The following is a 21,712-nucleotide window of genomic DNA, read 5'->3' as shown; positions in this document are numbered from 1 at the left end:
ACCAAATGGAATCCATTCATAGGGTATTGGGGGGGGGGGAGGAGTAGGAACACAGAAATGAGTTGGCAACATGTGTTGTGGCTGGCTCCATCAGAAGAGCAGGCCTCAAAAATAGAACAGTCCACAAACTCCTTTCGTTGCGTCCTAATAACCCTGGCTTTGTACCGGCTTGGCTGTCGTCATACGTGGCAGAGGCTTAGGGTAGAAAGTAAATGGAACCACAGGGGTAGGATTGGGAGAATACAGAGGCCTCTCAGGCTTAATACTATTAAACTGGAGTCAGGCAAGTGTGGCAACTGGATTGTAACTTTTCATCGTGCAGACTTCAGCACCCTAGATTGGTTTGGATTAGTTGCTTTTGTGGGACAGCATTGAAGCAAGGACATTAATTTCCACAGTTGTACTTGCTGCCGGTAAATCAACTGTTGCCCAGAACTGCACTTGCTCAGCTCAGTACTGCGAGCAAACATCTCTTTGCAAGGCACTTTATAACTGGAGGTGCAGAATGGGTGTTATTATTTCCTACTTTTGGCCTGGTGAGAAAACAGAGACCAACATCGATGTTGAGGTATGATATCTCCCTATGAACTTCTCATGTAAACTGTTCTTACTGTAAAACCAGGAATTTCCTCCAATGCATAATTTTGATTTTGCAAACTTCACGAGAGCCGAAAGATTTCATGAAATTAAAATGCATGCGAATGTGCTTGTCTACACTATGCGAATTGAATGCCAGTGGCAATTTGTGACAATTTTGTGGCACAAAAAAGGACGTCGGCTCAATTTCGCAAAAATTTCATGCTGCGAATCCTACAGTAAGATTAGTATTCACTGTCTTCATTTGTTTATCCTCTAGCTGCATTTCTCATAATGATATGATAGAGAAATCATAAAACTGCATCACTCTGAGGATTGTTGCAGATGACAGTGTTTAGGTACCGTACATGTGCTTCATGTAGGACAGTGACTTGACCCCAATGGGCAACATTATAATTTGTAAAGTTTTCCATACATGATACAATATACGTGACCAGCATTACACCCAAAAATAATCTGTCTGGCTTGGAATACAGTCCCAGCTGCCTGACACCATGCAATTATGCACACATGGTACTCATTGGATCCCTGCACGTGCTGCATTTATACTGTTATGTATCGGTACATTGTAATGATGTGTATATTGTGGAGCTGATCTTAAGTTCTATAGGGAATGTGCCTATCAGATAGTGCATGCACTCTTCAGAATCAGGATAGGGTTTATAGAGTTCAAGGTTTATCATGTAAAATAGTGTTGGTCAGTAGCCCCCTTTTACATTGCACACCAGTGAAATCAGTTTGTGTAGTATACCTGGGTGTCTTTGATCATTGAAAAATCCAGCAGTGTACATAATGTATGCCTAAAAATACTGGATCCCAAAAACAATCTTCAGTGAGTCCTCTTTTCTACTTGTGTATGACACTATCTAACAATTTCCCTGATAGATTTGTAAACACAATTCTGTCATTCACCCTGTGTACTACAAGTGTAATTATGTGTACACTTTACATCCAATACAGTTTCATGGATTTTCTTTCCAGTCATGAATGCTTTGCCTTGCTGGTGAGCAATATGTACATGTGTAATTCACTGCAGACAATTTTATAATTGGCATTTGAATCAGCATGTTATTTTTGTATTGCAAAGATGTCACTTAAACAGTACGGTTGGTTTTATGTGAAGGTGTATAGCATGTACATGTAGGTGTTTGCCATGGGGAGTTGTAGGCCTCCTGTGTTTTCTCTCCCTGACATCACGTTGTGGAATGTGTCTCAGCCCATTATCATCTGGTAGCCTTGAGTAAGCCCTATAATACACAGTCTGTTCAGAGTCTATCAGAAGCATGGTGGAAACGAGTGAATGACCTTTAAAAGTCACATGGACTGCTTTTTGAGGGCATTATTGATATTATTGCTCCAGGAATCTCATCTCTATGCTGTGACCAGAGAAGCTCACCCCAAGGATCGTAGCGTGGAGTTGATATCCCAAGAGAAAATAATATCAAAATAAATGAAATTTTACATGATCGTTTACGATGGCGCTAACCAGTTCACACATCAGGTGTTGTCATACCTGTACAACAGTGGTCATCTCATGTGCGATGGAAACCAATGCAAGTGTTTATAGTCCATATCTTTTTCATACACCTAGTAAAATTGCACTAAAATGTACATATTGTACAAGGTATGTTCTGTACTAATTGCAATGCATGTCAGGTTGTTTCAGTGGTTGCTACACGTGTGTGTGTTGTGTACTTCTCGGATTCACACACTACTAGTGTTATAAATTGAGAACAAATTGTTGTGTACAATTGTACAAAGGCCAGGCCATTGCCATTGCGAGCACTCTGCACAAGGGTCACCTCTCATGCTTGTGCTCTATGTAAGCCTGGCATTTCCATCATTACACATGTCCTTGAACATTTGTACTCTGTACATATCCTGCATTATACATAAAAGAGGGCAGTTTCATGAGTACTATGAGGGCCATTTGGCAAGGGCAGTTCGGGTACTATGAAGCTGCTGCATGGGTAATTGTTGAATTTATGCTTAAAGGGGATGACTAGTAACTGATCAGTGGGAAACAGTCCGAATGCCGAGGGATGATTGTTCCAATTCTTGTGGGATTCATTTAAGAGTACATTATTATATCTATTGTTGTGTGAATATTTTACTTCAGAACTGTCTAATATTCAAGTAATATGCAGCTTAATGCCCCGTCACTGACCAGGCATGCACGCTAACCTGGATAGCATTAAGCTGCACATTTCTTTAATATGAGACCATTCTGAAGAAAATAATTTTCACACAACAATAGATATAGGCCCTATAACTTACTCTTGAATGAATCCCATAAGGATTGGAACAATCATCTCCGAGCATTTCCACCAATTTCCACTGATCAGTTACTATCCTTCCTTTATAAGTATATAAGTCTATTTCATCCAGTCATAAAATTATGAGGATTCATCAAATGACGCTGCATATAATGAAAACCAAATATCTTTGGTTTTCTTAATCCTAGGAACATATCACAAACTGTATTTCATGTCGAATTTTGCATATTGAGTGATCAAGTAAAATAGTATATAATTCTAGCCTTTTAAACTGGGTATTCATTATAAGTACTGTACAAATGGGATTACATTTATGTAGGCCTACTAGAACTTGCTCTTGCGGTGAGTGTGAGTATAATAATAATAATAATAATGATAATAATAATTGCATTTATATGGCGCTTCATACTGACGTTTCTAAGCGCACTTTGCTACTCATACAAATAGATTAGAAAACACAATAACATTAACAAAATCAGCGTTAACAGTAACAAAAGAAGAAGAAAGAAAAGAAAAGAAAAGAAAAATACATGTGATACAATGGTACAATAATTGATAACTGTGGTGTGGTGTGGAGTAGTGTGGAGTAGTGTGGAAACTTCAGACAATAGAACAATTGTATGTTCTGTTGTCATGAAAGTGAGATTATTTCGTGCATTCCTGTGGTATCATATGATCATATGAGTGCCAGTATGAGTAATCACCATGCTACAGCTGTGTTAAAAAAAAAAACACACAGTGTGTTTAAAAACAGGAAGCCAAGCCTTAAAAAGAAGAATTTTCACTTTGAATTCGCAAGCAAACAGGGTTTTGATTCACAATGGAACTGTGTATCAACTACATCATTGTAGGATTTATGATACTTCCTCGTCATCAAAACAGGGTCTGATCCAAAAATAGTGTTCACTCGGACTAAATTTTCATATTGACACTTGTATTTCATGTTATATATCATATAAAAGCTGAGAATCTGCAGTTTTCAGAAAAGTATGTGTCTAATATATTTGACGTCAGACTTTTCCATAAATTAGCGGTAAAACAGGAAAAGCGCCCTCTTTGTGCGACGGGACGGACTTTACTTTTTCAAGTAATTTGCACAAAAACTACAAAAGTAGGGGAAACATCAATTCTCATCATAGAGTACCCTTCCTAGGAGCAAGTCATATCTGGTATTCATATTTCTCATTATAGTTAAATTTTGGGCCAAAATCTTCATTTTTTCTTGAAAAAACATGTTTTTCAGTACTTTGACACAAAATTATTATTTTTTCTGTATGATAGACTTGAGTTTGGTCACTCATATTCCATAATGTATCAATGAATTAGTGGGGCTCTATATCCATGACACTAAATTAAATAATTCTCTATTCATAAGAAAATTATAATTGTCCAACATAATGTCTGTCCCGTCGCGCGACGGGACGGACTTAACATAATGGTAGGCACGACGGGACGGACTGCACATGTAAACAATAGTAGGCGCGACGGGACGGAATTACCATAATGGGCAAAAAGAAGAGTGTCCCTAACTTGGAACAAAATAAAAAGATTACAATGTAATTGGCAAACTTGTTAAAAGAGTAACCATTGTATGTGGTCAAAGGAAGGTATCAGTGTGAAAGCTCAATCTTCATCTCAACCGATACTGTACTTTCCCTTAAAGTTTGATGTTCTGCTGATTTGTAGAACATTGCATTCATTTTACATGTACATGAATAGCTTTTTACTGTTTGGAGTAATGTACTAAGATCTACTATGCTTTATACTTTTTGTTTCATATTTGTCCAAGATGTAATTCACCAACTTATTTTTAGCAAGGCAATTCCCATTTAGACATAGAAAAAAAAAATTAATTGTAAATTACAAATGCACAGTCTACTCTGGTAGTCAATACTGCATTAGATAAACCTGAGTCTCTTGTTCATGTGTTCTAACTGTATTTTTTTTTTATTGAGATTAATATCTATCAACATGCAGATTCTTACCATGTCTGAGAAATGGGGAAGAAAAATTGCCACAGAAAGTTTATGAGAAAAATGGGAAAAAAGCATTCTTCAGAGACAATTGTTTGCATTTCAATACTGAAACATTGATTTTGAGCATCCCCATGTTGGAATGCACATGGGGAATTGACAATTCAAAATTCTTCATCTAAAAATTACATAGACCTGTTTCAATTCAACTCAAAGAAGAGGTGAAGTTTTAAAACTGAAAAACTTCAGCATGGTTGTCAAAAACTGTGATCCTAATTGTTGTATGATGCTCAACCCCTTGTGGATGGAAATTGAAAAAAAAAACAGCATCTGGATACTAAGATTATCACAAAATTACTTCCCCAAAATGATTTGCCACTACTCTGAGTGGCATTGTTGCTGCTCAAAACTTGTATAGACTTTATAGCAGTCAGTCAAATCGTGGAGGTAGAATCAAAGCTTGTGCAAATGACGTGCAACGTATGAGTCTCATTTTCACTCATAAAAAAAAATATATATATATATTTGTTCTTGGGAAACATATAATCAAGGATTACTGTACCAGAAGTGTAAGGACTTTTGTGTGATGAAAATCTTTAACTATAATAGTGATAACTGTTACTGAAATTTTCCATCATTTCTCAGTAGTTTAAATCTTGGTACTCTACACTAAAATGTTATAAAACTGTGTTAACCACAGGTTTGAACACATTTTGATGAAAATTAGTCAGTGTTGAAAATTTTCCATTCGTTTTGTACATAGTGCATATCGTTTCGTCTAGTTGCGCTATGGGATGGAATTCAACACCTTTCGAGGAAATTACTTAATAACTATAATATATTAGATCTGTATGTTAGCTCTTTTGTTGAAGTAATGTAGGGAATAGTAGCAAACAATGCCACATAGCATGGCAAGTTTGGCTCATCAATGTTGATAGAATTCTCCATTGAATTTTGTTTAAAAAAAACAGTGATTTTTTTTTAATTCCGTCCAGTCACGCAAGTAAAATTTTTGGTTCCATGGAAACAAAACAAATGTCTGCCTTGTTTATAGTGCACTTTCATGCTTTCATGTAAACTTGATACATATGGCTGCTATAATGCTAACATTTCTCTTTGTGAGCAAAAAATTCTCTTAAATTCCGTCTCATCGCTGTCCCTTGATTTTTTGGATCAGACTCAGAGGCACATTTTTGTTTTTCTCGCTGGAAATTGGAAAAAAAATGGAGGAGAAAATGAAGAGTATCCACAGTTGCCAAGATCGTCATTAAAGACAGCCTTTGCATTGGTGATCAAATCTTGGTGGAAAGATTCAATCTTTGGGCAAATGAAATGCCATTGCAACATTATTATTCATGAAAAGTAATTTTCCTCGAGAACGAAAATCAAGGATTACCGTACCAAAAGTGTAAGAATTCTTGTAAAATGAGAATTTTTGGCCGCATGATAATAATTGTTGATCAAATTTTTCAGCATTCATTAGTAGTTTGAATCTTGGTGTGCTTAATCTACACTAAGATGTTATAAAAATGTGTTTTCCAAAGTTTAAATACATTTTGATGAAAATTAGCCAATTCTCTAGAATTTCCCATTCGTTTTGTACATAGTTCATTTTTGTCCGTCCCGTCGCGCGACGGGACGGACTTCAACAGCTTTTGAGAAAATTACCTAAAAAATAAAATCTACTAGATCTAGATGTTTCTCTATTTGTGCAAGTAATGTTTGGAACATTGACAAACAAACACCACATGACATGGTCTGTATTGCTCATTAACTTTGAATTAATTCTCCTTTGAATTTTCTTCACAAAAACCAGTGATTTTTTCAGTCCGTCCCGTCGCGCTAATAAAATTTGTTGTTGCCATGGAAACAAAACAGATGCCGATCTTGTCCATGGTGCAGTGTGATGTCTTCATGTAAGCTTAACACATTTGTAGTAATAAATGGCTGCTAACACTTAATTTTTTTTTTGTTTTAAATAAAAAACCCATTCAAATTCCGTCCCGTCGCGCTCCCTTGATTTTTGGATCAGACCCAACATATTGTTATTCCTGATTGTTAACACTAGCTCTTATATGTACATTGTACCAAGAGGGTGCTATGCAACCTCCATGATTGTACCTTGAAAGAAGCATTTGTATTAACAGGAGGTCATAGCAGATAGTGTGCATTAATTTTGTTCATGGCATTGTGTGTGTACATGTAGGTGTGTGTGTGTGTTGGGGGGTGCTTCTGTAGCAACAAAGCTTTTAGACATGGGAGGATACCCTGTGTCATCACTCTTTAGTGCCTATAACAGTATAGTCATTCTGCCACTGAAACAAGCCTTCCTGGAGTTACAATGTATAGTAGTTGGTTCCAACTATCCTGTAGATTTTATGTGTGTAGTAGGTGACAACAGGGCCCCATTTAATAAAAGATGGTAGGATAGCAACTTTTGTGGAATGGTAACTTTCCACTGCAACAGCCAATGAGGAAACTGGATTCTTTTCGTTACCATGACAATGGCCATTCCAGAAAGAGTTGCTATCATATCAACTTTTTATGAAATGGGACCCAGATCTGACATGGCTTGGTATTCATTCTGAGTTATCTAAGGCCCTGTTTTAACAGACCTTACCGCGACAACGTCGGGATGCGGAGAACAAAATTCCTCACCTCAGGCAGTAAAACTGCAGGAGAGAGTAAGGGTACCATTTTAACAGACACACACCAAAAACCTGCTCTGGATAGGTTTCTAAGAAGGGGGTGTGTCCACTGATGCGGCTACACCGGCCAGTGTCCCAAGTCTGTAAACAAAACATGACAATTACTGATCTTGACTACATGGCGATTGGTGACTTTGAATACAGTGTACTGTAAAACGAGGAATTTTCGCGTGCACTTTAATTTCGCAAATTTCGCGAGCGCCAAGATTCGCGAAATTAAAATGCACGCGAAAGTCCTTGTTTACACTATATGCATTGAACGCCAGTGGCACTTCGCGAAAATTTCATGCCACGAAAAAGGCTGTCGGTTCCAATTTGCGAAAAATTCCTGCCGCGAATATATCGTGTTTTACAGGATACAATTCATGCACATGATTGGCACATGGTTTGTCACATGTTGAGTGTATCAAAGGAATGTACTGCACTTAAGTTTAAACAGAGGGGTTACCCAGGTAATGTCCTGGCAATTACCCTTGCTGGCTAGGGTAGAATTTGGCAAAAGTTACCCGACAGCGTCTGAGCATCATTTTGCAAGGACCGTTTTTAAAGGCAAGGTAAAAAAAAAGTAACCTTGATGCTACCCACATGTAGTTGCGGTAAAAGACTCTATTAAAACGGGGTTTTCTATGATTAGACACTTCGAACATTGTACATTGTATGATTGTGGTGTACACTAGTGTAGTATGTCTACTTTCACTCACTTTGGTTGGAAGAGGTTGTTTTTGTGGTTTTTTTTCTATCATTGCGTGAGAATTTTTCTATTGAGGAAATTTCCTTGCATTTAAAAAGCAGTACCGGGTACCTGTTTCCCCTCCTATACTTTGAATATGTATCAAAGGTACAGCTGGAGCTCATACTACAGCTCTTTTTTTCTCTCCTTCTGCATTTTGTGTCTGAAGTGATAATGGTCATAATAATGATTTAATAACAGAATTAGTAATGATGATGGCATAATGTGCTAGCTCCTCCTTGATAGATACTGTGCTGTGAGACACAGCTTGAGAACACCCCCCCCCCCCCCCCAAAGAAACAGAGAGAGCATGATTGTGTGCCTTCAGGCAGATTTTGAAAGATTCCAGAGATGAAATATCAAATGTATCACTGATCAGGTATCGTATGCTGTACGGTAGACTAATGATTCATGTTCCTATTTCACCGCATTATCTTTCTCTTGTGAGATTATTTGTTTCTATTTTGTCTTCCATGTATAATGTACATGTATTTGACAGGTTTTTTTTTTCCACTTGTGTACAGATATAATTAAATCTACCTTCACACTCTCTATTCAATATTAGGCTGTCCAGTCTCCAGCTGTTGGTGTGCGGTCGGATGTCATGGCTAGTGTCAAACCTTTAGTGGTCTTTGTGCTGGGTGGACCAGGAGCTGGAAAGGGGACCCAGTGCCAGAAGATTGTTGAGGTGAGAATAGGACTATCATAGCAATGAAAATCCTCAACTTTAAATAACACAGCAGGGTCCAAAAACACAGAACATTAATATCAAACATTAATACAAATAATGAGGGTAAGCAGAAGCTGTTTGAGAGTTCTAATTGCAGTGTTCGCTTGCATTTAAAGAAAATCAGCTCTTGAAATGCCACTAAATTTCCTCACTAAGTTTTAGAGAATAGTTTTGAAGCAAAAGAAAATCAAAGTGCTTTTGTCATTTGTCATTTCTCACTTAAGAAACTGTCTAAAATTTGTCACAAGCCTGTATTATCCTTGAAAAACCGCTTGCATAGACTTTAAAGAAAATAACAAAAATGAAACAGTACATGTTTTTTCATTCAAAGTCCATTATTGGCTCCAGTAAGGTCAAGTAATCTGTTGTTGATGCATACAAGTTCATGGCATGGATAGCAAGTACTATGTACAGTATGTAATGATGACCTAGTACATGTACTTACAAAATAAAAAATGGCAACACCTTATGCATACGTAGTAACGTCAATCCAAAAGTAAGTGTTGAATTGTTTTTTTTTAACAGAGTACTCTTTCCCCCATTTCTGTTTTGTTTTGTTTTGCCAACCGAGGGTGATGTACAGGTATATGAATATCATGTACTGTATATTGAGAATGTTGTACAGTGTGATTTATTGTACTCTGTCACCTCAGCACTGAAAAGGGTTTTGAAAGTGCAGTTGTATTGTTCCCTTACAATGTCCATTTACATTGTGCAACGTGCCCAGTTAAGTTTTACGTGAAGCTGAACCCAGCAATACAGGTATAGTTGTCCAGCAGGTTTCAGTACAGATGTATTATCAAAGAAGAACTTTGTACATTTGTATCTGTGAACTGACAAATAACCACAGTGTTAGTTAAGTTTCTGCTGTTGCACGCCATGAAGCATACTTTGCTTACATTTCATTATAATGTCTTTTATTTCCAAGTCTATTACCATGTATTTTGATTGCAACTTATCATCTTTTTCCACAGAAATATGGCTTTGTTCACCTTTCAGCTGGAGACTTGCTGCGAGAGGAAAGGAAAAGTGGCTCTGCAGATGGTGAACTCATCGAAAACTACATCAAGAATGGAAAGATAGTTCCTGTGGAGATTACACTCAGTTTGTTGGAGAGGGTAAGTCACACAGTTATCAAGAATTTCAATTTTTCTGGTTTATGGGGACACATTGAAGGGGGTACCATAAAGAAGCCAGTTCAGTGTGCGTTATACCGCAATGTTTGCAAACGTGGGTGAATCAAATTCCCTGAATCACCAATTTTACATTCGGATGCACTGTTCAAATTCAATCAGGGAAAAAGATGAAGAGAAGGTTGATCTAATTGAGGCTGAACCCAAAGTCTGATCAATGAAATATGTGTGTCGGTATACCATTTTTATGTGTTACAAGCAGTCATACAGTGGGTTGTGCAATTCTCGCTATCGCCAATGACGTAAAAAGTACCCGGATGTTGATTTAAGCGTCATTTACGGTGCATTATGGGATAGTCCGGTAGCAAAGTCACTTCCATTCGTACGCGCGTGAGACGTGACTAATGCTATTTACACACACAACCGACTGTATTCTACGTGTACTTCCGGTTTTCTCGACTTGAATTACAGCTTTAATATGATTTGAAATTTCTCCATTCTTAAGAAATTGCTGTTAATACGACTATTAGTTGTTGCTGCGAAGCTGCCATGTGTTGTTCGCACGACAATAAATGAAAAAAAATCTGCAGAAATAGGACCCTTACTGGCATGCGAGACGTGACGTGGCCGCGTGGGTGAAGTTTGCGGGTGACTCCACAGCGCAGTACGTGCACGCGCGACTTACTAGTAGTGGTAGTAGGCCTAGTGCCTACGTACTTATTTGGAAGAAGTTGCTTCGGAGACAGGATAAGTTCGAGATCACGGTTCGTTCCCGATTGTGTTCGCGGCATTTCGACAGAGAACAAATAAAAAAAAAGATGGGCATTCCACGACGATATCCAGGTGGGTGAATATTTTCCAGCATATTTTCAGCGTATGCAGAGATGACTGATCTGTGATGTGCATATCGATCGCAAGCAGTACGCTGTACCGGTATGTGTTAGCTTATGCGTGCAGTGGCTAGTGGTGTATGGTGCATGCTAATGCAAGGCCGGCCGCCGGCCTAGGGCAATGCATGCGGGGACTACAGTAACAGTGTACGAGTATGACGGGCCTGGCCACTCGCTGGCTCGGGCGGTAGTATCCGTGGTCGGCGCGGCGCTATAGGTAAGGTACACGTACGCGCATGCTAGCGCTGTGCAAATTATGCCCCGCGCCGGAAGTGCTCTTGCTACGAAGTGCACTAAATCTTGACGAAAAAGCCACATCCGGGTACTTTTTACGTCATTGGCGATAGCGAGAATTCACTACTTAGTAGCTTGAGATGTTAAGGACCATTACTGTGCATTTGCTTAACTTCTTGCAGAGAGAAAAAAAAACAAAAAACTAGCACTAATTCACATCAAATCTAAGTCGGTTGATTGATTTGATGTTTAAAGTGAGTACACTTTGTAGCCATTGGGAGAGAGATGGTTGTAGCCAATTTATTCACTTTCCACATCAAGACTGCCCCTTTAATGAAGGGATAGAAAACATATGATATGTATTTCAGTGGTTTCCTCTCTGAAGATGTTTTCCTCATGTTTGAATGTATTACTGAAGTGAACAGATGAACAGAAAAATTGACAATGCAGTCCTTTCTGCAAAGCTTTCCTTATCACGTCTCTGTCACTAGATTTATTGTTTGGTGTGACATACAACCCTTGTATGCAATATCAAAGTAGAATAGTCTTCTGATGATAGCCATTTTTACTGGTACAAGTCACTCCAAACTTGTTAATGGTTTGGTTTACATTTGTCGGTCCAGATAAAGTCTTTGAAGTACTTCCTGGTGCACAACCTGCTGGATATGCAATCAGTTTGAAATCAGGAAAGACTTGTTGTTGGTAGTGTTGAGCACATGGTTTGGTTGTGTAGTTGCTCATTGATGAATGCCTGCTGATGTTAACATGGTATTGAAGGTGAAAGTAACATTAGTTGAATATGTTTGTACATTGTGGTCAATATTTTCACCCTATCAATCTGATACTCTTGAAAGAGATTTATTCAGAATCCTTCAATTTAGAAGCTTAATCCATAGTTGTTATGATGTGAGGTAACCAAAGAGGACAATGTATGATTGAAAATTTTGTACAATCCAATTTGTGTAACAGAAGTATTTGAGTAACACCTCCATGAACAAACATGGCAACATAACCACAGAACAAACTACAGAAATAGTAAATGTACCACTCAAGCTGAAATGTATGTACCAATTTCTGCTGAAGTTTCCCCACATAAAATGGCAATGCAATCAATGGTGTACATGTATTTCTCTTGCAGAGCATGACCCAGAGTGCAACAAAGAAATTTCTCATCGATGGATTTCCCAGGAATGAAGACAACCTCTCAGGCTGGAACAAGAGAATGACAGACAAAGTGGACTTCAAGTTTGTCTTATTTTTTGATTGCTCAAAGGATGTAAGTGATATGTAATCTCACAATACTCTTGTTCGTAACTATCTTTCGTGTGTATGATGATCATTACCAACTTTCAAGATACAATTCTGTATGCAGTGTCGTCAGTCTTACGTATGTTAAATACTGAATGGGAAAGTTATGAACTGAAGCCACGCATAAGTAATGCATCATCGCAAAAGCCATATATAATGTCTGAATTATGTTTTTGGAGTTTTGGGTAGATATGAATTGTCAGATGCTAAGCCTACAAGGTATTAATTTGCCCTATTTGATTACAAGGGAAATATTTTTAAAAAGAATTGAAAATTAGAAAACTGTGAAGGTAGTATTGCCAAAGTTGGCTTTATATGCATTTTTCTTCCTTTTATGATCTCCTACTTTATACAAGTAATGTGATGACACACCACATGTGTTCATAATGTTTGAGTGGAAGCCTGAATGGCTGACCATTTCAGCATGATACTGCAGAGTAAAATTTTTCCTGTGATTCACCTTTCCCTCTTGGCCCAGTAAAGTTAAGTTTTGTGCATTTCAAAGTTTTACATGTCCAGAACCATTGTGAAATTTTGGCAAATGAAAGTGTACGTTCAACTGCAGTGCACCTTTAAGTATGCTATGTGCAATGTGTGTAAGTGTTCAGACTAGGATTTATTCTACAATTACCATGTGAGAATGTGTAGAGACATGGGAGCCTTAAACTGGCAGCATATGAAACCAATTGCTTTGCCAACTATTCAATTCAACATATTTGGACAAAACTTATTCAAACACAGCTGTTGCATTAGCCAATTTGAAGAAAAAAAAAAGACACACAAGATCACAGGAAATGAGTATAATATTTGCTGATGTGGAACTGCATAAGCACACAAATCCAGTACACTAAAGCTATATTTGCTGAAGGATATTTCAGTCTCGCCAGAACTCGACATTTGCAGTGGCCCAGAGCCAGTAAAAATTGATGTCAGGCCACCAAATTTCCAAAAAGGCTATCTTTTTGTGGCCAGTCAGGAATTTACAATGTGAAGGCCCATGCAATCCGAATGTATTTTGACCTCTATTGATGCCTTTTACACTAGTCTGTACAAAAGCAAATCACTAGATATACATCACAAAAATATGCATATTTAAACATTTTTCTTAATTTTTTTCTGCTTCCTGTTCAGCCCCACCTCTAAAAAGATCCTCTGAATCATTTTTTATGCATATTCCAGCTGTGTCATCATCCTCCTGTAACACTTGAGCTGAACATTAGACACAGTCATGTTCCGTACCATTCATTGCTATTACTACAGTGTACCTGCACTTTAATACTCACTATCACTTTTTTATTTTTAAATGAAAATGTTTCTGGCAAATTTTTGACATAGCAAAATGTACTCCATAATCAGTTACTTTAATATATTTTGTGAAATAAAATACAGAAAATAGAATGAAAGATATTGGAAAGTAATAGAATCTTGAAACTCCAAATGTTTTCTGAAATCATTAATGTGATCAAAGTCACACATTTTATATGTTTCTAGGGATATTGTTTGTTTTAAAAAGATAAGAAAAAGATCACTAGATTTCCATTTAAGACATGACTTTCAGGAAGAAATTTACCCTTCACTTTAAATCTTAACAGTTTTTTAGGGTGTGAAATTTGATTGTGAGTATATAGTGGCTTCCCAGCTCGAGTCATATCTGGATGGTATGCACAAACCCACTCAGGAAATCTATAAAGGCTAGTTTGTCTGTTTGTGTGTTCATTTGTTCATCTGCTGTAACTGCACTTTAAAGGGATTGTGTTTCCTTAAAGTGTTGTACAGTGTATGCATGCAAGGAGTAATGCCACGATATCATGAGATTCCTGTATTGCAATAATCTTCAATCAATATTTTATTTTCCTTCTGTTATCTCCAACCAAAGACATGCGTAAACAGAATTCTTGAGAGAGGCAAGACAAGTGGCCGTTCAGATGACAATGTTGAGAGCTTAGAAAAGAGGTAAGCCCACTCTTAGTTTTGGACAGTTTTCCACTGTCTTAGCCACATAATGTGATACTGTAAAAGTGGGAATTTTCGAGGTGTTGAAATCTTTGTGCTTTTCACGCAACCAGAAGCTAGTGCAAAAATAAAAGCACACAATTATTTTTGCATGTTATTGGTACACCTATTAATGTCTTGATTCTGCACAATTAAGAATGTGTGAAATTCATTTTACTCAGCCCAGGGCATAGAATTACTCATGTGAAAATATCCACATTTGCAGTACTCACGAAATTATTAAGTGCATCTCTTGGCAAAACTGACTGACTCGACAAGTGAAACCCAGCACAAATTTATGCATGTCTAATATACACACTGTAGGATATTTCTCCAACTGCATTGTAAATTCATGTTAAACCAGACGCAGATAATTATGCTATGTTCACACAGTGTTCCTGGTGGCCACAGCAGGCCCTTTTGCCCAAAATGTACAGTGTATTATGCCGTTGGTAGGTGGGATATTCTCTCTTTTTTTTTTTGCTCCATATTCTAGTCGTGTCCTCACTCCAGTGAACTTGTTGCTATCAGATGTTATATTCCACATACTAAGAATCTTGCTATTAGATTGGTCAAGAGCTGATCATGTGATAAAGCGTAGTTTTGCCCATCAGATCACCTGAGAAGAAAAGTTCGTTACACTCTATGTTGATAGTCCCTTTTGTTTCGCTGATCTCTTCAGTCCATATATGAGATGAATACACGCGAAATAAAAGTTCGTTGCACTGTGGACTATCATTTAACCAGGTCACTTGATAGTACACAGTGCAATGCACTTTCACTTCAGTGCCGCGCGGTGCGCGGAGCAAATTCATTGTTTTGTCATCTACGCGCACACGTAGCCTAAGCCCTAAGGATACCTAAAGGTCAATTCCACGGAAAGGTTGCATTTTATGAAAATCGAACTATCGAGTATAGATTATTAATGAAGCTTAATTAGATGATCTGGTATTGTTTACTCAAAGCAGCCTTTCACAACGGATATTTTGATACCTCATTTGTGAACATCGGTGAATGTGGAGTGGAGTTATGTCCAAAAAACCTTAATTTTTCATAAAAATTGCCAATTTTTGCAGAATTTATGTATCATTTCTGATACACTATTATGACCATAATACAGCTTGTGTAATTCTCAGATGGCTTATTTTCTGAATGTTCTTTGGTCATATATTGGTTTTATGATGTTCTAGAACTTGTTCCGGCATCAGTAAATATTATTCTCTCAATCTCAAAATGTGGTAGTTGATAGCGTCCCATAAGTCACGTTTTTGTGTCCCATCAGTCACACTGGTTTTCCCTATCCTGCTACTGTACCAATGAGTAGATATTCATACCACTTGGCTCAGGGTAAGCACCAACCCTTTGCTACATTCAGGAAAGAAAATACCTTTCCAGAGACTCTGTGTGTAAGAATAGTTCAGAACTTACTTTCCCGTGTGATAAACGGTGGTCCTCAAATGTCCCATAAGTCACGACAGCAATTTTTCGTTGCTGTACATAATGTAATGATACTTTTCAAACTAAGTATGGTGTTTTCATAAACTGTGATATGATGGATCTAACCATGAACTGACAAAAAATGCATTTGATGCAACTATTTTCTCAAAATACTGGTTTGAAATTGCCGAAAATTGTCACTTTGTCCCATAAGTCACAATGGTATTGACCTAAAGACAGCTTCAAACGGTTTCAGATGTGGAATAAAATGGGAATTTCTAGGACCCTAGATGTGGAATATAAAGCAAATAATAGACTTTTAGTTTCAGGCAATGAGACAAACTATCACTTCCTCGGCGATCTGAATGTGTACGCTATCTTTCATCAGCTGCGCTTATACAGGAGCTGTCTTCAGTTCAACATTGTCAGTTTGAACCTCCAAAGAATATTGAATGACTGTAGCTAGTACCCGCATTTGTGTAACTACTTAATATGTAACTTGTGGTGCACACATTCTTTGCGTAGTATTTACTGAATTTATTTGTTGTTAATGCTTTTGATCTGGTATGCGGTTTACAATCAAGAGCATAGAAATTTGTGTTCTATGATATGTTTCTTTCACCAAGGGCATTACATGTTTAATAGCGATAATGTTACAGTGTCCCAATGATTGACAGTGCAACTTTATGTTTTATGACTTCAGGTTTGTAACATACTGGAATCAGACCAAACCAATCATTGACCACTATGACGCTCAGGGTAAAGTTAGGAAAATCAACGCAGAGGAGGGCCCAGACAATGTAAGTAATTATTCTGCAATTTCAGATTCTTTTTCCCCGTAACCTTGTTAGTACACCATGAATACTTTTGTAACTTTGTGTAGTTTCAGCCAGTTATAGGCATTTTGCTGATTTTAATACCTCTATTATGTAGCTGAGTCAGAGGGATAGTGTTGAAGATAGACAAGGGAGGGTATATCAATCTGATATTTACTTTCTGTGAGGCTGTGGTACACCCCAACCACAGAAAGTCAGTCGGAGGTAGATAGGAGTCGGCTTCTTGGTCAGTCTGGTGGACCATTGCAAAATCTTATTGCATTTATTCTACTTCCTCAGTATGTATACATGCGATGTGTATCTCACATAGCAAGCAATTTTGTAGCACCAAATCACACATGGAATTTTGTTCCAATGGCAACAGCAGAAAATTTTCAAGTGCAAAGGAATGTCATGAACAGACAAATTTAATGTGAAATGTGTAGCTACAGTATTATGAATTTCTTAGTAATGAATGCAAATCAGGGGGGTGTTTCATCAACGTTTGTCAGCGCTGACAATTTCAGCAAAATCCTTGGTTTTGATTGGCTGAGATGCTCTGGTCACTGACTGTTACTATGGTGATTCAAGTTGTCAGCGCTGACAAACGTTGATGAAACACCCCCCAGGAGGAATAATCTGCATGAATGCTAAAAAATGGCATTTTCTGCCATGATTTATGTGGTCCAGAATATGTTTTGTTTGAACAGTCTGCCTCTTCTGTCTTTGCACAGGTGTTTTCAGCAGTGATGCAAGTTTTTCAGGAGTCCGGTCTCTGAGCATGGCGGTTGACTGCAACTCAAACACTGTGGTCTGGCACTGTGGACTAAGTTCTTGATGCATTCGGTACCTTTTTATTGCGAATCAAATCAGAGATATATATTTGTGTAAATTTTCATACTATTTATTCCATATTTATGGATGATGCAAAAGGAGCAAACATTTCTTTGTTCATACTGAGTCAACCTATTCATAATGATAGGAAAGAAAATACATGGACATGGCAAGCATCACAATCATTAGATTACAGTTGGATTATCTTCATGTTTAATACTGCATACATTGGTATTTCCTCAATATTGTTGAGAAGGCATTACTTTCCATTAACAACAACGTGAAAAGAATCTCATGGTTTTTTTTTCCACAATTTTAATTCTCATTGCTCTGAAATTGAAGGTGAATGTAAGTCAAGGGCAGACTGAATGCACAATTTCCAGGTCATTGCCTCAATGTACAATAGGCAGCCCCAATGTGACAAAGTGATGTGTTATTATAGTCTAGTCAGCAGAAATTGTGTAGAGACCAGTGTTTATACTAGTTGTAAAGTCACATGTGAGTTGCGATGCATAGATGGAACTATTTCGATGACATGCCTGGTTGGAAGATACAATACTCCAGCTTAAGATCTGTACCATGTCAGCACAACATGTTGAAATATTCTGACCAAACTACATGTATGTACAAATGAGGCAAAACAACAACAACAGAACCCCCACCCCACCCCAACAATCAAACTAACAAAACAGTTGAGGATTCATTGAACTCAATCCCAGTTGTAGCAAATTATTCTTATAATTCTTTTTCTTTTTTTTGTCAGTGTGCCAACCTTTTGATGGTGGTTTAGGTTTTTGCTATTATTTTGTGTTTTCTGTTCATACAAATTGATTGGATATCATTAGAGTTAAAACTCGTTTTTGTATGTTGTACACTGAATTCTTTCCACGTTTCAGTGGTTACCAACCAGCTCAGATCTAGGTCTGACATCGTTTTAAGTTGATTGTAACATTTCAACGTCAGTGAAGTGCTGTGCTAGTCCATGTTTGAGTTGACTTTGATCAATTGATAAATGAAGTAGACAGAACAGTAGAAATGTCATGCAATTTGGGACACTACATGAAGATTTAGGACTGTATCTTGGGGTGCGTTCGAGCGCTCTCCTAAAGCGAACTGTACCGTACTGTACCCGCACCAGAGGAGGGCTCAAACGCTCCTGAAGTGTACCGTACAAACGTACCGTACTGTACCAAGCCAAAGGTGGACCACTTCCCGATGTGCTCCAAAAGCGTACCAAAAGCATACCAAAAGTTCGCTGTAAAGCATGCGCATAGCATGCGCATACGTCACAATGCAAAGACATCATTCTCTTTGTTAGGGACAGGTGCAAGTAGTTCAAGCACCAGGTGGATGACATTCTTGCTACAAAATGCGTGACCTTTTCTAAAAAATAATTCACGAGGCACGCTTTCTCAACAGAGCACTCGAACGCTTCAAATCTGGCACAGTTCGGTACGGTACGCTTTGGTTCAGTTCGCTTTGGTTCGCTTTAGAGCGCTTGAACGCACCCTTGTATAAACAGGAGTTACATTGTATGTGTCATAGTAAAAAACGCACTTGCAACTTTGATGAGATGATGCTGGAAACTCAAAAGAATCTAATTGGCATGCCTAAAAATGATAACTTTCAGGGAGAAGAGGCTGCAGTTACTAAATTCATCAACCAAAAACATGATTTGTTTTTTCTTAAACAGTTCAATGCAAAACCCTATTAAAGAGTTATGAGGTGATGGCAGCATCGTCATGTCTTTGAATTTACATTCTTTTTTTTTATAAGACTGATATCGCTGGTGCTCGAAAAATGTAAAGTTAAAGAAAAAAAAAATATCCTAAACTGTATCACACTAGGATGTCCAATTTTAATGAAACATTCATGTTTCTGTTTCTCTGATATTTCTGTATGCATTAAAGTCAATGTCAACATGGACTGGATTGCAGCTTCAGTGCTTGTGGTGAAATGCTACGCATGTGATGTGAAATACATGCAAGTGTATTCCTATACAAGCCTACATTCTTGTGTTTGTGATGTAGATAATTTGATGTACAGTGCACCCCTGTTATAACGAACACAGTTATAACGAAATTCTGGTTACAAAGAAGTAAAAAATTCAGGCTGCAACAGTTTCCTCTCTATGTATTTTTATTGTTTGTTTGTTTGGCTATAACGAAAGAAAACTGCCGGTTCCGAGGACTTCGTTATAACGGAGTCCACTGTAACAATGAAAGCAGAGGCACTGTGTACAGAAAAAACAAAGCAAAAACAACTCCACAATGCAAATTACATACGATATGTGATAAGGTAGTGCAGTGGCACAAGATGACTATCATTTGGGCTTCTGTAGATTAAAGTGATTTTACTACAGGTTTCTGCTTCACTACATGTTTGTTACTGGTACTTAACTGTCAAGAAGTACACAACCTGTGTTCATCTTTATTAATGTTGCCTGATGGAAATGTGCTCATTGAATGAGTATCGATTGCTGTTGGGAGAAGTTTTCTTACAGGTTGATCAGTAGTAAGGCAGATACAGGCAAACAGGTTATGCATTGGTACAGTTGGATATGATATTGTGAGCTTGTGATATTGTGAAATGGAGTTATTGTGAAATCTGTTCAAATGCCACTTGCCTGTACTCGAGAACTGAAGAAAATTGTACTGCATTTTTAGGAGAATGATGTGATTCTTCCAAAGATAAGGTTCTTCATTTCTGTGCTGACAAGAGAACTTGCTCCACAGTCAAAAGTTGTTTTGAAATGTGAGAGATTGTGACACAAAACACAACATGTCATTGTGAATATGAGAGAAGCGTGACAATGAATTTGCCAGGCCTCTTTGTTTCTTTGTCAGCAGTGAACTTTCTAAGGGCTACTAAAAAAGGCTGCCTCTGTCACATGTCTTCATTGTCCCTTGCACAACACTTTTATTATCAAACTAGTTCTTCAAGAAGACCAGTGTATGTTACAATTCTGGTGATAACTTGTGTAAATGGATTTGTATTGGATAAATCATATATAGCATAATACTATGTAGTCCTACGAAACCCCCAAAAAAAACAACAACAAAACAAAACAAAACAAAACAAAACAAAACAAAACAAACCCAGAAGGATCTATACTGATATTCTTGTAGGGAACAGAATAGAAACTATGAGAAGCAACCTAATAATCACACGACCTAGGTAACTCTTGTGGTTCCCAAGAGGACATAGAGTGTGCTATCTCGCTGATATTGACATAATGTTCATAAACTTAGCTGAGCTCTATAATTGATGTTTACCTATCATGTGATTCATTTGCTTTCAGTCAACTAACTGTCCCCCTTCATTACAAGTTTATGTCACTCCTTGGATGTAAATTGACTGGGTATTGAAAGTCAATATGTAGGTTATCATAATGTACAGAAAATCTTGTCATACTCAGATGATATGGCCTTGTGATAGGTACCAGCTGTATATATGCATGTGTGAATTTCAGGTTTAATGTGTCGTAAGAATGATGCAATGTACTTGTACATTTTTACTGCAAGTTCCTTGATTTATCAGCTAATATTGACCACATGGGTGGTGACTGATGTTAATCAGATTTATTGTCATAGCATATATGTGCAGAGGTCCCATAAATGTACAGGTGAATGTAACATTTCTTTTCACCTGAATTGAACTAATTGTGGTATTTTTGTTCTTTTATATTACACTGGATTTCTATGTGTGTGTTTGTGTTACAATTTATTATTCTCAATTGATATAAGGTACACTTGTATGTTCTCAAGGACCCACTTATGACTTAAACCTACTTATACTTTTCTGTGCATCCTGCAAAGTCAAATGATAGTTGACATCACATGAAATTTGGAATGACTGTCTCATGATGTAAAATTTAGAAAACTTGTCTATAGTGAGCTGTGGGGGAAAAAAAAATATTCATACGTCATAAAAATATGATGTTATATGTACGCCTGTCTCAAGCAGGACTGTCAATTGAGGCTTTGTGCATTGTTAGAATTGAGGTATTCTTCAGTAGAGACTACAATCCTTGTAGCAATGAAAAGAAATCAAAT

At 37.6% G+C, this 21,712-nt stretch overlaps 1 protein-coding gene across 2 annotated transcripts in view; it reads left to right on the top strand.

Moving 5' to 3' along the window:
- LOC139724801 (UMP-CMP kinase-like) overlaps positions 1-21,264 on the top strand; it is a 28,955-nt gene extending 7,691 nt beyond the window's left edge. Inside the window, exons 1-7 of one of the 2 annotated variants that reach the window (XM_071635920.1) lie at positions 135-568; positions 8,850-8,972; positions 9,989-10,132; positions 12,410-12,547; positions 14,456-14,532; positions 16,712-16,808; positions 17,558-21,264. In XM_071635920.1, the coding sequence (XP_071492021.1) occupies positions 506-568; positions 8,850-8,972; positions 9,989-10,132; positions 12,410-12,547; positions 14,456-14,532; positions 16,712-16,808; positions 17,558-17,602 (687 nt within the window). In that variant the 5' untranslated portion in view covers positions 135-505 and the 3' untranslated portion in view covers positions 17,603-21,264. Of the gene's footprint in view, positions 1-134; positions 569-8,849; positions 8,973-9,988; positions 10,133-12,409; positions 12,548-14,455; positions 14,533-16,711; positions 16,809-17,557 lie in introns of those variants that run through there. The other variant, XM_071635921.1, reaches the window with a different exon arrangement.
- The last annotated feature ends 448 nt before the right edge of the window (positions 21,265-21,712 follow it).

The sequence above is a fragment of the Diadema antillarum genome, unplaced genomic scaffold (genome assembly GCF_040938485.1).
Source record: "Diadema antillarum isolate AM-2024a unplaced genomic scaffold, OU_Dant_1.0 scf00000230, whole genome shotgun sequence".
Classification (NCBI taxonomy): Eukaryota; Metazoa; Echinodermata; class Echinoidea; order Diadematoida; family Diadematidae; genus Diadema; species Diadema antillarum.
This window is presented reverse-complemented; position numbering and strand designations above follow the sequence as displayed.